Here is a 13,428-nt window from a genome sequence, read left to right as displayed (position 1 = left end):
CTTTCCTTTCTTCCATTTGTTTCTACAATAGAAGGAGATTAATCTCCTCTATTGTGGCTCTTGAATCCTCCAGCTTTTGAATCGTCTCTAGGAAATCCTCGACCATTTTGTCATACCTCATCAGCGCTTCTTTGTTAGGGTCCATTCCTGGGGGGCCAATGGGGGAAAGGCTAGTGTGAGGATAATAGCTCTCCTCTATAGCTCTGTGTTCTCTGCATATTTGCTGAGCTTGTGCTTGCTCCTTGTGCCCTTAGTACAAGGGTCGGGGTACCCCTCCACTCAATGCCCATGCACCCAAGGGGAGCGGGGACTACCGCCCTAGCGTAACCTAGTAGGTTAGGTAACTGAAGAAATATTTTTTTTAAAAAAGTGGATACACTTCTGCTAAACCCTAGTTGCCATTGCATGCCATTTTTGTTCGCTCTTGAAGACTGTTTACGATTTTTTCCCTTCCTTTTACATCTTTAAAAAAACCCCTTATAAGGCTTATAATATACATGCTACAAGATGCACTTAATCACACATGCATGGTATATATATAGCATTTATACTTGACATAACTGAAAAATGCAAAGTAATAATCACTTTCTCTCGTTGGAATAAAGCATTGCTCCATCAATTTTCTGTTTGTAAGCTAAGGTAAACATACTCGCAAAGATTCTCGTTAGGGTTCTTTATTTAAAAACAAAAACCGTGGCTTCTATTATGAAGAGATCCTTTGATTGTTGTAATGAAGCCATGGAACTAATCTATTAAATCATGTCGTATCAGAGAGATAAAGGAGGAACACAAAAAAGACTCGGTTAGACTTCTCTTAGTAAGAGAGACATAGGTGGTCCATGAGAAAGACACGGGTTGACACAAGCATTGGAATCAACAACAACAAAATTAACACATGGATATAATTGAAGATATGTATAACTAATAACCTACATTAAAAGAAATTATTCTTATTCATAGACACACATCAAACATAATAGAACCCTGCATAGTACTCACATCACACATGAAAGAATTCAAAAATCCTTCAAAGGCACATATCACACATGAAACAATTCAAACACGAGCATCAGAATCCATCCACATCCCTCAAGACTAAATCCCACGGGACGTTTAAGAGAGGTGAGGAACTAGGCACGCGGGACTCGGAGGGCGGATGGCCATTGAGATTGGGAGTTTGTAAACTCGGCTAAGTTTGTAAACTTGGCCACATTTGTAAACTCTGGCCAACCTGAAATGGTGGCGCCACCTGGCGTGACAAGCATGAATGACATGTGTGGCACGGGGCTGACGAGTTGTCCAAGGATCACCAACCAGAAATGCGGGATCGACGACAGTTGGATTTGCTGCCTTCTGGTTGTGGGTTGAGGAAGAAAACCAGGTTTTGTCTGAGAATTCAGAGCTTCGGGAAGCCAAGATCGCGAGCTCTGAGTTTGTGTTATTTAGTCATCTTCTACGCTTTGGGACGACGTAGCAGGGCATTAACCAGGCATGGCTTGATGGTAAACAATGCAATTTCCACCGTTTTTTTCTTCAAAAGTCCTACTTGCCTGTTTGGCAAGCAATGCTGAAGGATTATATTGTGTTAAATGCACCTAAATGCGATTAAATGCTGTTAACATGCTACTAAATAACATGCTGTTAAATGCTACTATGCCTGGGGGGTAGGCTTGATCCAGGATGGCCCCAAGAACATGACAACAAACCTGGCAAGAAACCGAAAGCACATGTGAAGATTCATGCTCAGCTCAGCAATGCAAAAGAATTGCCATTGAAGGTTAGGAGGGAAGAGAAGTCCACACATGCGCATCAAGTGCCATCTAAGGAGGGTTCCGCTCCTGTTGAAAGAAGGCCTAGGAAAGCGTGTGCAACCCCCCCCCCCCCCCCCCCCCCCCCCCAAAGCCCAAATGTAGTGCAAGGCAAGGAACCCTCGGCTCCGCCGAGGGACCTTGAACAAAAGGCCTAAGAAGAGGCTCATTTCCATGGCGCATGATGCCGACAATGATGTAGGCCTAAGCACTCATCCTCACGACGTGGTGGGTGGACAGGAAAATCACCCCTCAGGTTTAGAAGTGCCCCTACAACCTCAAAATCTAGCAAACCATGAAGCTCAATCTCAAGGCAACGAGGGCAACAAAGGGGATGTGTTGCCTTATGTGGAGATGTACTTACCAGACGAAAGGCTTGTGTGCAATGTCGAGCAACCTTGACATGTCCAACGAGGTTCACTTTTGAGCACAAAAGGACTTACATGATGGACGTCACCAATTGGCCGACCATTTGGTCCATCTCCAGATTTGTGTCTCGTTCACTTGAGGCCAGGCCAGTGTCTCATGTGAAAGGGCCAGTATTTTTGCATAACATGGACGGAAGCCAGACTGGTGTCACCCGTGTGTTAGCAGGACGGTGTCGTACGGGAGCCAGACTAGTGCCACCCGTGTATGACTTGGAGTGTGTTCTATCCATGGGATTGTCACACCATGGAAGAGCTAGTGTTTGTGCCGTGTCTTGCCTATGGGAGTGTCACTCCATAGGGAGGCTTGTGCCTGGATCTGTGTCTTATCTATGGGACTGTCACTCCATACTGTCACTCCATAGGAAGACCGAGATTTATGTTTTTCTGTCATGCCATCATTGTGCCCGACAGATGTTTTGTACTTGTTCCATGAACAGGAGATATGTCCATGATACTATTTGCACATGCATTCATGTTTTGCATGTTTGGAACTATTTTCGCATGACTTGTATTCTTGTGTTTGCCTGTTTGACGTGCCACTTACTAAGCGGGGACGCCTGCCAGTGAGTCGTGAAGTTTGCTCTGTCTTCTGACGAGTTTTGTTGCATGTGAACAGGTGGTAAGTGTATTGCACTTGTTTACTTTATAGCATTCTTTCAAACCTTTGTTTTTATAAGGTGGCAAGTTCACATTCATTAAAGAGTGGGCACCCTCCCAAATATTTAATGATGTCCTTGGTAGGGTGGGCACCCACGTTTAATCATGAAGGGTAAAAGGTTTATGTGTGGGGCTGGGTGCATGGCCACCTACCCACACCCCACCTTGGAACTCGCCGCCTCCATGCAAACTAGAGGGGCCAACCAGCTATGGTCGTGTGCTCTCTCTGCAACACCTACAAAGAAGCGACCATCGCACCAGCTAGAGGAGGGACTGTGCAGGCGACCATCCTATTATCCTTCTCTCCACTTTGCAGGCGACTACTGGCGGCTGCCTCCTTCCCTTGCAGGAGGCTGTGCTTCGGCTACTCTCTCTCCACGGGCGGCTGCTCTCTCTCCACAGGCAACTGCCCACTCTGCAGGCGGCTACGCCACCTGGCTGCAGCCTGGCTACTTCTGCCCTCCTAGGCGGCTGCGCCACCCTTGTAGGCGGCTGCACCTCCCTCAGGCGGTTGCGTCCTCTTCTATTGGCAGCTGCTCTCTCTCCACAGGCGACTGCCCACTCTGCAGGCGGCTGCGCCACCCCACAGGTGGCTGCAGCCTGCTGGCTACTTCTGCCCTCCCAGGCGGCTGCGCCACCCTTGCAGGCGGCTGCACCTCCCTCAGGCAGCTGCGCCCTCTTCTATAGGCGTCTGCGTGGGGCTGCGCTCCCCTCTACAGGCAGCTGCGTGGGGTTGCGCCTCCCTTCCATAGGCGGCTGCTCCTCCTCCTCCTCGACAGGCGGCTGCACCCTATTTCAGCAGGTGGCTACGCTCCTTTCCACAGGCGGCTGTTCTCTCTCTACACAAGCGGCTGCCCTCTTCCACAAGCGGCTGCCCTCAGAACTCTAGGCGGCTGCGTGCTCTTCCCTCTTGCCAGTAGGCTGCTGCGCCCTGGTGTCCATCTCTAGTAGCTGCACCTAGATGCATCGGGTATTTGTCTTCCACTAGCGGGCTACAAGTAAGTGGATTGAGATTTAAGTAAAGGACTTTGATGTAAATCTGATAAAGGTTACTCTCTGCTGCTAACACGCGTTCGGTGCCGGGAAGTCCAAGCTTCTGGAGAACCACGGTCCATGGGTGCCGAGATCGGGAGAGCCAGGCGTTAGTACAGGAGCGCCTGTTTGTGCGTGGTCCTGGAACACCAGTGGGGCGCTCTCTGCGGATTCCAGTGAAGGCACAGGACCGTAGAGACTAAACTACGTGGGTAGATTGCTCTCCTTCGAACGTCTGCTCTACGAGTCTCTTGTTTGGTACTCTATTCATCTCAGTTGTACATGGACATCATCTGGTTCTTTGAACCCATGGAGCATTATATCTTTTAAATACTCCCAATGATATATCATATATTGAGGAGGGGGTCGGCCCGCTCCGGCCCCAGTACTGGTGTCCATTGATCAACATTTCATTTCATTTCAGTTTTCAATTGTTATTAAGTTGTCCATTCAATTTGTGATATTTAAGTTGTGCTATTACGCGTGTGGGTGTCCGACGGAGTCTATTCCCACTTGACGGGATCGGTTTCATTGGTATCAGAGCACGTTATTTCCCTCTTCTTAGTGGGGAAACGAACCTGTGTTTTGGACACCCCGCTTCTAGCACACTTAACACAATGGACAGCCAAGGCAACCCTTTGGAAGTGCCCAATTCGAGGGGCCCATCAAGTGCCTCGCGTGGTTCTGATGCTTTACAAGGAAGGCACAAGCCCCTTGAGAGGGTAAATGATAGTGATTCAAGGGGACAACTGTCTCGAGGAAAGACAGTCATGCAAGAAGAAGAGCCTGATGCAATGAGGGCTGAATTGGAGCATATGAGAAAGCTTTAGTAGGCACAAGAGCAAGAGCTGAAATTTTTGCATGAAGATCCCCATGTGCAAAGTGCCATTGAAGCAAGGAAAGCTGATGCAATGGTAGACGTGACTTTTGAGTCCATGGCACGGGGAGTGGGCAAGAAGCCAAGGGAGTTGGCAGTTTCCTACCTCCCCGCAAAGGTGACATCAAAGAGGGGGAAGATGGAGAGCTGAAATTCAGAAATCCACCTCGCTTGAAGCATGGAGATCCTGCATCTCAAAGGTTGAGGTCATTTATGCAAAGGGAAGAGGTGTCAGCCACCTCTTGTCATGCATCTTCTCCACAAGGCACAAAGGCTGATAGGTATATGTATGCTAGTGCTCATGGAGGGCATGATGGTCACATGCATTCAAGACATGTATCCCATGGAAGGGGTGATAGGTCTGCCACTAGAAGAGCTTTGTCTACTGAGTTTGTCTCATGGAGAGACATTGCCTTATAAGTCACATGCATCTGATTCTCAAGTTTGTGGAGCCACATGCCACCGTGCTTCATGAAACTTCCATGATGGCCCATGGAGCCCATATGCAGATAGGGCTGCCCCATTGGATAAAGGGAAAAGAAAAGAGAGGACCATGAGCCTCATGCCAGAAAGCTCAAGGAATTTAAAGCAGGTGACGAGTCTGTTAAGTTTGGTGTTTTTCATGGAGAGCATGATGCTTCCAAAGTGTTAGCATTTGTGGCACAGTTTGACATTGCTTTTAGCAATGAGGACTTCACTCAGAAGTCTAGAGTACGCCATGCTAGCATGTTCTTGAAGGGGACCGCTGCTCATTGGTGGATCACTGAAAAGATCACCAAAGAACCTGGAAAGAGTTTAAGGACAGATTTTATGCTCAGTTCTTGCCACCTAATGCAAAGCAAACTCTCACCCAAAAGTGGGATAGACTTGAGCAAAGAGATAATGAAAGTGTGCAACAGTATGTCAATAAGTTTTGGAAAGTATTGCTTGAGGTAACTCCTTTTATGCAAATCACTGAGGATGAAAGAAAGAGGAAGTTTCGCTCCGGATTGCAACCAGCTTATCGTTCGGGCATTGAATTGCACCCGAAACATACTTTGCAACAGCTTACAGCCTCTGCTCTTGCTATGGAGCAATTGGTGCTCAAAATTAAGCAAGATCAAGGCGGTTCAAAGGGCAAAGACAAGGCTATTCCAAATCTGCAAAAAGGTGGACAGCCACCTAAAAAGAACTTCCGGGAGATCCAGAAGGGAGGTAAAGCTGAAAATACCTCATCTAAAGATCAAAGGCCAAAGAAGAACAAATTTGACTTGACCCCCGAGCAAAGGGAGCAATATGCCAAGGAGGGAAAATGTTTTTCTTGTGGCAGCAAAGAGCACATGTTTCGACAACGCCCTGACCGCAAACCAAAGCATGAGGATAAGCAAACCAAGGCTAATGTGCATGCAGTTCCCGATGTGCAGGGAAACACAAAACATGACGCAAAAGAGCGGATGGTATGCAAAGCATGGGGTCAAATCAAGGATCAACCCGCCTTATTCATGTTTGATGATTGTGCAACCGATAACTTCATCTCTATACAAACGGCAGCTGCCTTGGGTATTGAGGTTGAGAACATGGGACCTCATATTGAAGCAGAAGCTGCCTTTTTTGGTAAAGAGGTGCAGGTTATCCCACTGATAGTGAAGTTGCGCATACATATCCAGGGCTACCTTGATAATGAGCATTTCTTAGTTGCACCACTAAATGGATGTGATGTATTGCTGGGCAAGCCATGGCATCATAGGCTTGAGCACCGCAAAGAGTACAAGACCAACATGATTTCTTTTATGCATAGAGGCCACATGCATTTCATTGATGCCGACAAAGAAGGGGATTCCATCCCACTTGTATCTCACATCCAGATTAATAAAGCAATGAAAAAGAGTCTTTCTGCGTACTTGGTTTTTGTTCGTGATAGCATTGTACCAAGTCATCAAAATGTGGATGCTATGACTTACGATAGGCTGAATTTTCTTCATGCATGCAACGATTGTTTTACTGATGCATTGCCAGGTGAATTACCTCCCCAAAGGCCCAAGGATCATCGCATAGATTTTGTGCCAGGTAGTTCTCCACCTAACAAACCCGCATACCGTGTGAGTGCCACACAACAAGAAGAGATCATGAAGCAGGTAAATGAGATTTTAGAGAAAGGTTTGGTTCAACCTAGTTCCTCACCTTATTGCTCTCCCGTGCTTCTTGTTCAAAAGAAAGACGGGTCATTCTGCATGTGTGTGGACTATAGAGCTTTAAATAAGCTTACCATCAAGAATAGATTCCCAATTCCATGTATTGATGACATTTTGGATAAGCTTGATGGTTCGGCTTGTTTCAGCCGTCTTGATTTGAAGAGTGGTTATCACCAAATACGAGTGGAGCCACAAGATGTCCATAAAACTGCATTCAGGACAGCTTTTGGATTATATGAATTTTTGGTGATGTCTTTTGGTCTCACCAATGCTCCTGCCACGTTTAATCGTATGATGGATAGGATATTCCGACCCCATCACAAATTCACAGGTGTATTCTTTGATGACATCTTGGTTTTCTCCAAGAATGAGCAGGAACATAGAACTCATTTAGTCATCGTGTTCGAAGAGTTGCGGAAGCATAAACTTTTCATTAATGCCAAGAAAAGTGAGTTCTTTCTTTCCGAGATACATTATTTGGGTCACATTGTATCCAAGGATAGGGTAACAATGGATCCTGCAAAGATAGAAACCATTCGGAATTGGCCAGAATTGCAAAACGTACATCAAGTACGTAGTTTTCTGGGATTATGTTCATATTATAGGCGTTTCATAAGGCATTTTGCTATGATAGCCACCCCTCTACATGATCTCACAAAGAAGAAAACCACTTTCAAATGGACTCCAAAAGAATAGGATGCCTTCTTGCAACTCAAGCATGCTATCATATGTGGACCCGTATTGATTGTTCCTGACTTGCAAAGGTCATTCGTAGTAGAATGTGATGCTTGTGGCGATTGTATAGGGACTGTCCTAAATCAAGAAGGGCATGCAGTTGCATATGAGAGCCGTCGTTTGCATGATGCTGAGCTTCATATGGATATCTATGAGAAAGAGCTCTTGTCTGTAATTCATGCCTTAAAGATATCGAAACATTATCTTCTTGGGGCTGAATTTGTAGTCAAGACAGATCATCAAAGCTTGAGATACTTTCTATCTCAAACAAAGCTTTCGGAGAAGCAGCAGATGAGAATGGCAAACTTTCTTTCCATGTTTCATTTTCAGATTGTGCATACTCCGGGAAAGAAAAATGTGGTGGGCAGATGCATTATCCAGGAGGCCTTATGTGGCTGCAGTTTCAGTGGCCTCTCATGGGGACTTATCTGCAGTTTCAGTGGCCTCTTATGGGGATTTATCTGCTATGCGAGATTTGTATCATTTGGATGCTGATTTTTGCCATATATGGACTGATTTGATGGTTGGTCACTCACATGCCTCTTATGTTATCAACGAGGGTTATCTTATGAAGGATAACTGCCTTTGTGTGGTGAAGGATTTGCGTCCAAAGGTTATGGAGGAATGTCACGCTCCACCTTATGCTGGTCATAGAGGTATCATGCCCACTACACGTATGATTGAGAGATATTTCTTTTGGCCAACCATGCGTAAAGACATTGAGGCATATGTACATGCATGTATTACTTGCCAAAAGGTGAAATTTGACAGGCAAAAACCTCCAGGGTTGCTTCAACCATTGCCTATTCCCTCGCAACCTTGGGAAAGTATTACTATGGATTTTATTATGGACTTGCCTAGATTCCAGCATGGGAATGATGCTATTTGGACCATTGTGGACAGGTTTAGCAAGCAAGCTCATTTCTTGCCGGTCAAGAAAACCATTAAAGTTGATCATATGTGGTAAAGATTTTTCTTGCTAACATTTTCAAACATCATGGTATGCCTAAATCCATTGTTGGGGACAGAGATCCCAGGACTACAAGCCTCTTCTGAAGGGCTTTATTTGATAATATGGGCACTAAACTCGAGTTTTCATCAGCTTATCATCCCCAAACGGATAGCCAAAGTGAAGCTGCAAATTCAGCCGTGTTGGATTTGTTGAAGTGTTATGTGGTAGATCAAAAGACTGCATGGGAGAAGTATCTTCCACTTGTTGAGTTTGCCTACAACAATACGATCCATGCCTCCACAGGAAAAGCCCCGTTTGAGATTATTTATGGCAGAGTGGTATTGCCACCCATCCTTCATACAAAGGATGAGATTTTTGCAGCTGATGAGTATGTTCGTGACTTGGATGTAGCCTTTACTCAGGTACGGACAGCCATTGCAAGGTCACAAGATAAGCATAAAATGGCTACTGACAAGCATAGAAGGGACATGCAAGTCAAAGAAGGTGATTGGGTTTTGCTGAAATTTGAGAAGGCTAGGCTTCGGAAAGAGGCTAGGACGAGAAGGATCATATCCTAAGCTTTCTTCTCGCTATTATGGACCCTTCAAGGTGATTCAAAAGATCAATGAAGTGTCATACAAGCTTGCTTTACCTAGTCATTGGAAGATTCACAATGCCTTTCATGTGAGTCTTTTCCGGAAATATGTCAGGCCAGATCCTGATGACGAGCCCGTCACGGAAGATCCGCCAGAGATTGATGAGCTTGAGGAGATCCTCCAGCCAGAACAAATTGTCTTTCACAAGGAGCGAAAGCTACCTGCCGGCGGAAAGCTTTCCAGGAGATACCCACGGTCCATGGGTGCCGAGATCGGGAGAGCCAGGCATTAGTACGGGAGCGCCTGTTTGTGCGTGGTCCTGGAAAACCAGTGGGGCGCTCTCTACGGATTCCAGTGAAGGCACAAGACCGTAGAGACTAAACTACGCAAGTGGATTGCTCTCCTTCGAACGTCTACTTCGAGTCTCTTGTTTGGTACTGTATTCATCTCAGTTGTACATGGACATCATCTGGTTCTTTGAACCTATGGAGTATTGTATCTTTTAAATACTCCCAATAATATATCATATATTGAGGGGGGTCAGCCCGTTCCGGCCCCAATGCTGGTGTCCATTGATCAACATTTCATTTCATTTCAATTTTCAGTTGTTATTAAGTTGTCCATTCAATTTGTGATAAGTTGTGCTATTACGCGTGTGGGTGTCCGACGGAGTCTATTCCCACTTCACGGGATCGGTTTCAGATATCATATAGTAGCTTGTTTGCCCTCTTTTACTTTTTTGCCTTGGTTTACTTTTTTGTCCTAGTTTACTTCATTCAGGTGTACAATATTGCTTCCCAAGCCAATTTACATGTGGATGGCTACCATGAGGAAGTAAATTGCTCATTCTTATATGTAAGGCAAGTGGGCATTGATCATAGGGGAGATATTATATAGTACCTTGTTTTCCCTGGTTTACTTTTTTGCTATGGTTTGCTTCCTAGGGCAATGGATGGCTACCATGAGGTTATAAATTGCACATCCTTATATGTGGAATGTGGGCACTATGGGCAATGGAGGATATCAGATAGTAGCTTGTTTACCCTAGTTTACTTACTTGCTCTTATTTATTTTTTGCCCCGGTTTACTTTATGTAGATATACAATATTGCTTCCCAAGCTAATTTACATGTGGATGGTCACCATGAGGTTATAAATTACACATTCTTATATGTGGGTTATGGGCACTGATGATAGTTGGCACTCATATAGTAGCTTCTTTGTCTGGTTTAACTTCATGCAGGGATATAATATTGCTTCTACTTGTGGATGACTACCATGAGGCAATCACTCACGACTGTGCACTAATCATGTGGGTGGCGATGTCATGGTAGTTTGTTTACCCTAGTTTACTTGTTTGCCTTGGTTTACTTTTTCTTGTAGGTTTACTTCATCTAGGTATATATATAACATTCTTTCTTGGGCTAATTTATGTATGTTGACATTTTGAATGTTTACAAGTGTGCCCTACCTAGTTTATGTTTGTTCCCATGTTACTTCTTACATGAATGTGGATAATTGCACATTTTGGGAATGGTTTACAAGATTGTCCTTCTTTATGTTTGTTCCCATGTTTACTTCTTGGCCTCAAATTAGAGTCCACCCAATGTGCGCATTGAGTTCACGTCTTTGAAATCTACACTTGCTAAAATAGACAGCTTGCTTGTGAGAAAAATCTTGGACGATGAGGCATCTACAAGGAATGTCAATCTTTTTGGATTGTACGTATAGTGTGTCTGCTTCTCTTCCAATGCACCGGGGTTTCCAATCCTCAAGACTCCAATCCAAAAGGTGGGTTTACACGTGTGGGCTTTTCCAGGTGGATGGAAAATATTTTGTCGATAGATGTACTCAAGAAGGTTTGTTTTGTGGACTCCCTTTGGTACAATGTGGTGACCATTGCTAGATTGAAGAGTGGAAAATATAAATCATTGACAAATTTCTTTGCTGGAGTTGACATTGCCAAGCTTGTGTTCAACTTCTTACCAATTCTTTACAGGTGCTAAAGTAGGCCAAGTACAATGCTTATTTCTAGTTCAGTTCTTTTGCTAGTTTACGACCCTGAATTTGAAATCTAAATGCTACAGGAGACATTGGAGCATGTTTGTGCTCTATGTGAATAAGCATAAAAAAATTTGTGGTTTTCCCGGAAAGAAGAATTACCTACTTTACCGACTCCGCGGGCGTGACTGACCTGTGCAATTGTATGCCGACAGTTCACAGATGCGTCATGTGTGGCTAGCTTCTTGTTTTTAATACATTTGCATGTAACGCAGGTTATGAGCTCACTCTCCTATTCAATCAGAGCTCTTGGGACATTATCAAAGTTTGCAAGTGATCCATCTATTAGTCATGCATTGGCAACTCTGTCTACAGAGTTGGAATTAAAGCATCTTCAGGTCAAGAGCATATTCACTGACATTAAGCGAGAAAAGGTTTGTTTAGAGCTGAAATTTTGTCGCTCATCACAGATTCCTCAACAACCCAATGGTGTGGATTGTGGCTCCTATGTCATGGCCTGCATGAGATACCTCATTGCCAGTGGACTACAAGACAAGACGATAAAGACGTGGGTAAGGTTGTCGGTGCATGTCCTCCTTTTCTTGCCCTGGAGGTCCTCGGGTCTATATGGCACGGTGCCTTAAAGAGGCCCCCCAAGTGGGATCTACGGGTGAGAGGGGCCGATTTTGGGCGGGGGTGATTTGAGCCGTCGGATCCCCGAGGGGTCCGAAAGTAAACTAGGGCTGCCGCGCACATATATTAATAAAGGCCGAACACATTAGCTAGCAGAAATTATAGCCTAATGGTAAGACTATGGCCGCTCTAGCGGCACGTCGTGGGTTCAAATCATTCTTTTGCAATTTGAGACTTAGGCAAAAAAATTATAAGTCCAAACTCGGACACTGGAGTAAACTAGGCAATTTGGCAAGCCCCCGACAAAAAAAACTCGGCCTGCGAAGTAAACTAGGGATCCTACAAAAAAAAAACTCGGCCTGCGAAGTAAACTAGGATCCCTAGTTTACTTCGCAGGCCGAGTTTTTTTTCGGCCCTAGTTTACTTTCGGGGATCCAACGGCCCGAATCGGCCCCGCCCAAAATCGGGCCCCCTCAGCCGTCGATCCCACTTGAACCCCCTCTTAAATGCACCGTGTGATTTAGAGACGAGGCTGGAGGTGGCTTGGGCATGACTTAGTTTACTTTTCCTTTTGTCATTTGCAGCTCATGAAGGCTTGGTTTGATCATGGGGACGTGGAAAGACTAAAAGGAAAGTTACACGCACGGTGCATGGAGACACTATTGCAGCCATAAAGAGTGGGAGCTAAGTGCACGGCTAGCGTGGCGTGTCGATGAGCCTAGTGAATCTATGTAGGGTGTAGCCAAAATGTGGTGGCTGCATTTTTTGATGCCTAAATCCCCTTTTGCCTGAATTAAGAAGCCCTGAATTTTATGTGTGTTGCAACAGCCGAACATTTCATGGCTACATTTTTTAATGTGACAGGATACCTTTTTGAACTCAAAAGTCACTTGCCCAAAAATTTTGTATATTGTAGTCATGGGATGGTGGGTGGAACTCCAAACAAACATTAATTCATCCCAATGATCCAACTGTGGACTTTGCCGACGTTTAAATTTTGTAGTAATATAAAGTTTGAGCTTTGTAGTGATATAGCAAGTTGTGTTTTGTTGTGGAGGCTAGAGCTATTTATTCCCATCAATTTCAGCATGTATATTCAGTAAGTTGGCTATTTGTTGTGTTTTGAGTGAGTTTGTGCAAGTCTTCTAAAGTGCAGTAAGTTGGATATTTGCATATTCAGTAATTTGTTTCCTCTCTTTAAACTAAAGTGCCGAAGAGTTACAATTGATATCAATGTTTCGGTGACCTTGAGATCAGGCATTTTGTAACAATAGTTACCTTTCTTTTACTATTGGAGAATGGCTGGGCAGCTTGTTGATCAGAGAATGGGCTTGTTGTCCAACATTTTTGCTGGTGGCGGTGAATGATTGTGTCCTTTCACACTCTAGAGCAATCCAAACTAGACCGGACACCATTTTGTGGACAAGGATATTGGTGGGTGTGGCTAGCTCAAGCAACAGGAGGGGCAGGGCTCTAAGGGCTTCTTGCACAGCAAAGTGGACATGGCCTTTTCTGTAGCCAAAGAGTGTGCTTGTCTAG

At 44.9% G+C, this 13,428-nt stretch overlaps 1 protein-coding gene across 2 annotated transcripts; it reads left to right on the top strand.

Moving 5' to 3' along the window:
- Positions 1-1,133: 1,133 nt before the first annotated feature.
- LOC147614922 (uncharacterized) lies at positions 1,134-12,872 on the top strand. 2 transcript variants are annotated; one of them, XM_086779806.1, is made up of 3 exons: positions 1,134-1,502; positions 11,727-11,828; positions 12,474-12,872. In XM_086779806.1, exons 1-3 carry the CDS (start codon positions 1,320-1,322, stop codon positions 12,561-12,563), a joined length of 375 nt encoding a protein of 124 aa, XP_086635932.1. In that variant the 5' UTR covers positions 1,134-1,319; the 3' UTR covers positions 12,564-12,872. The 2 variants fall into 2 exon arrangements, with proteins under 2 accessions (XP_086635932.1, XP_086635933.1); XM_086779807.1 differs by lacking the exon at positions 1,134-1,502 and adding an exon at positions 9,478-11,654.
- Positions 12,873-13,428: the final 556 nt, after the last annotated feature.

This window comes from Cibotium barometz, chromosome 41, assembly GCF_041138505.1.
Source record: "Cibotium barometz isolate CiBa-2024 chromosome 41, ASM4113850v1, whole genome shotgun sequence".
NCBI classification, from domain to species: domain Eukaryota; kingdom Viridiplantae; phylum Streptophyta; class Polypodiopsida; order Cyatheales; family Cibotiaceae; genus Cibotium; species Cibotium barometz.
This window is presented reverse-complemented; position numbering and strand designations above follow the sequence as displayed.

Bases quoted from the DNA above. Each gene is read 5' to 3' on its own strand.
- LOC147614922 (XM_086779806.1), top strand. From the start codon at position 1,320: ATGCGGGATCGACGACAGTTGGATTTGCTGCCTTCTGGTTGTGGGTTG. The intron at 1,503-11,726 runs GTAAACAATGCA...CGCTCATCACAG, and splicing joins TAACCAGGCATGGCTTGATG to ATTCCTCAACAACCCAATGG. The intron at 11,829-12,473 runs GTAAGGTTGTCG...TGTCATTTGCAG, and splicing joins ACAAGACGATAAAGACGTGG to CTCATGAAGGCTTGGTTTGA.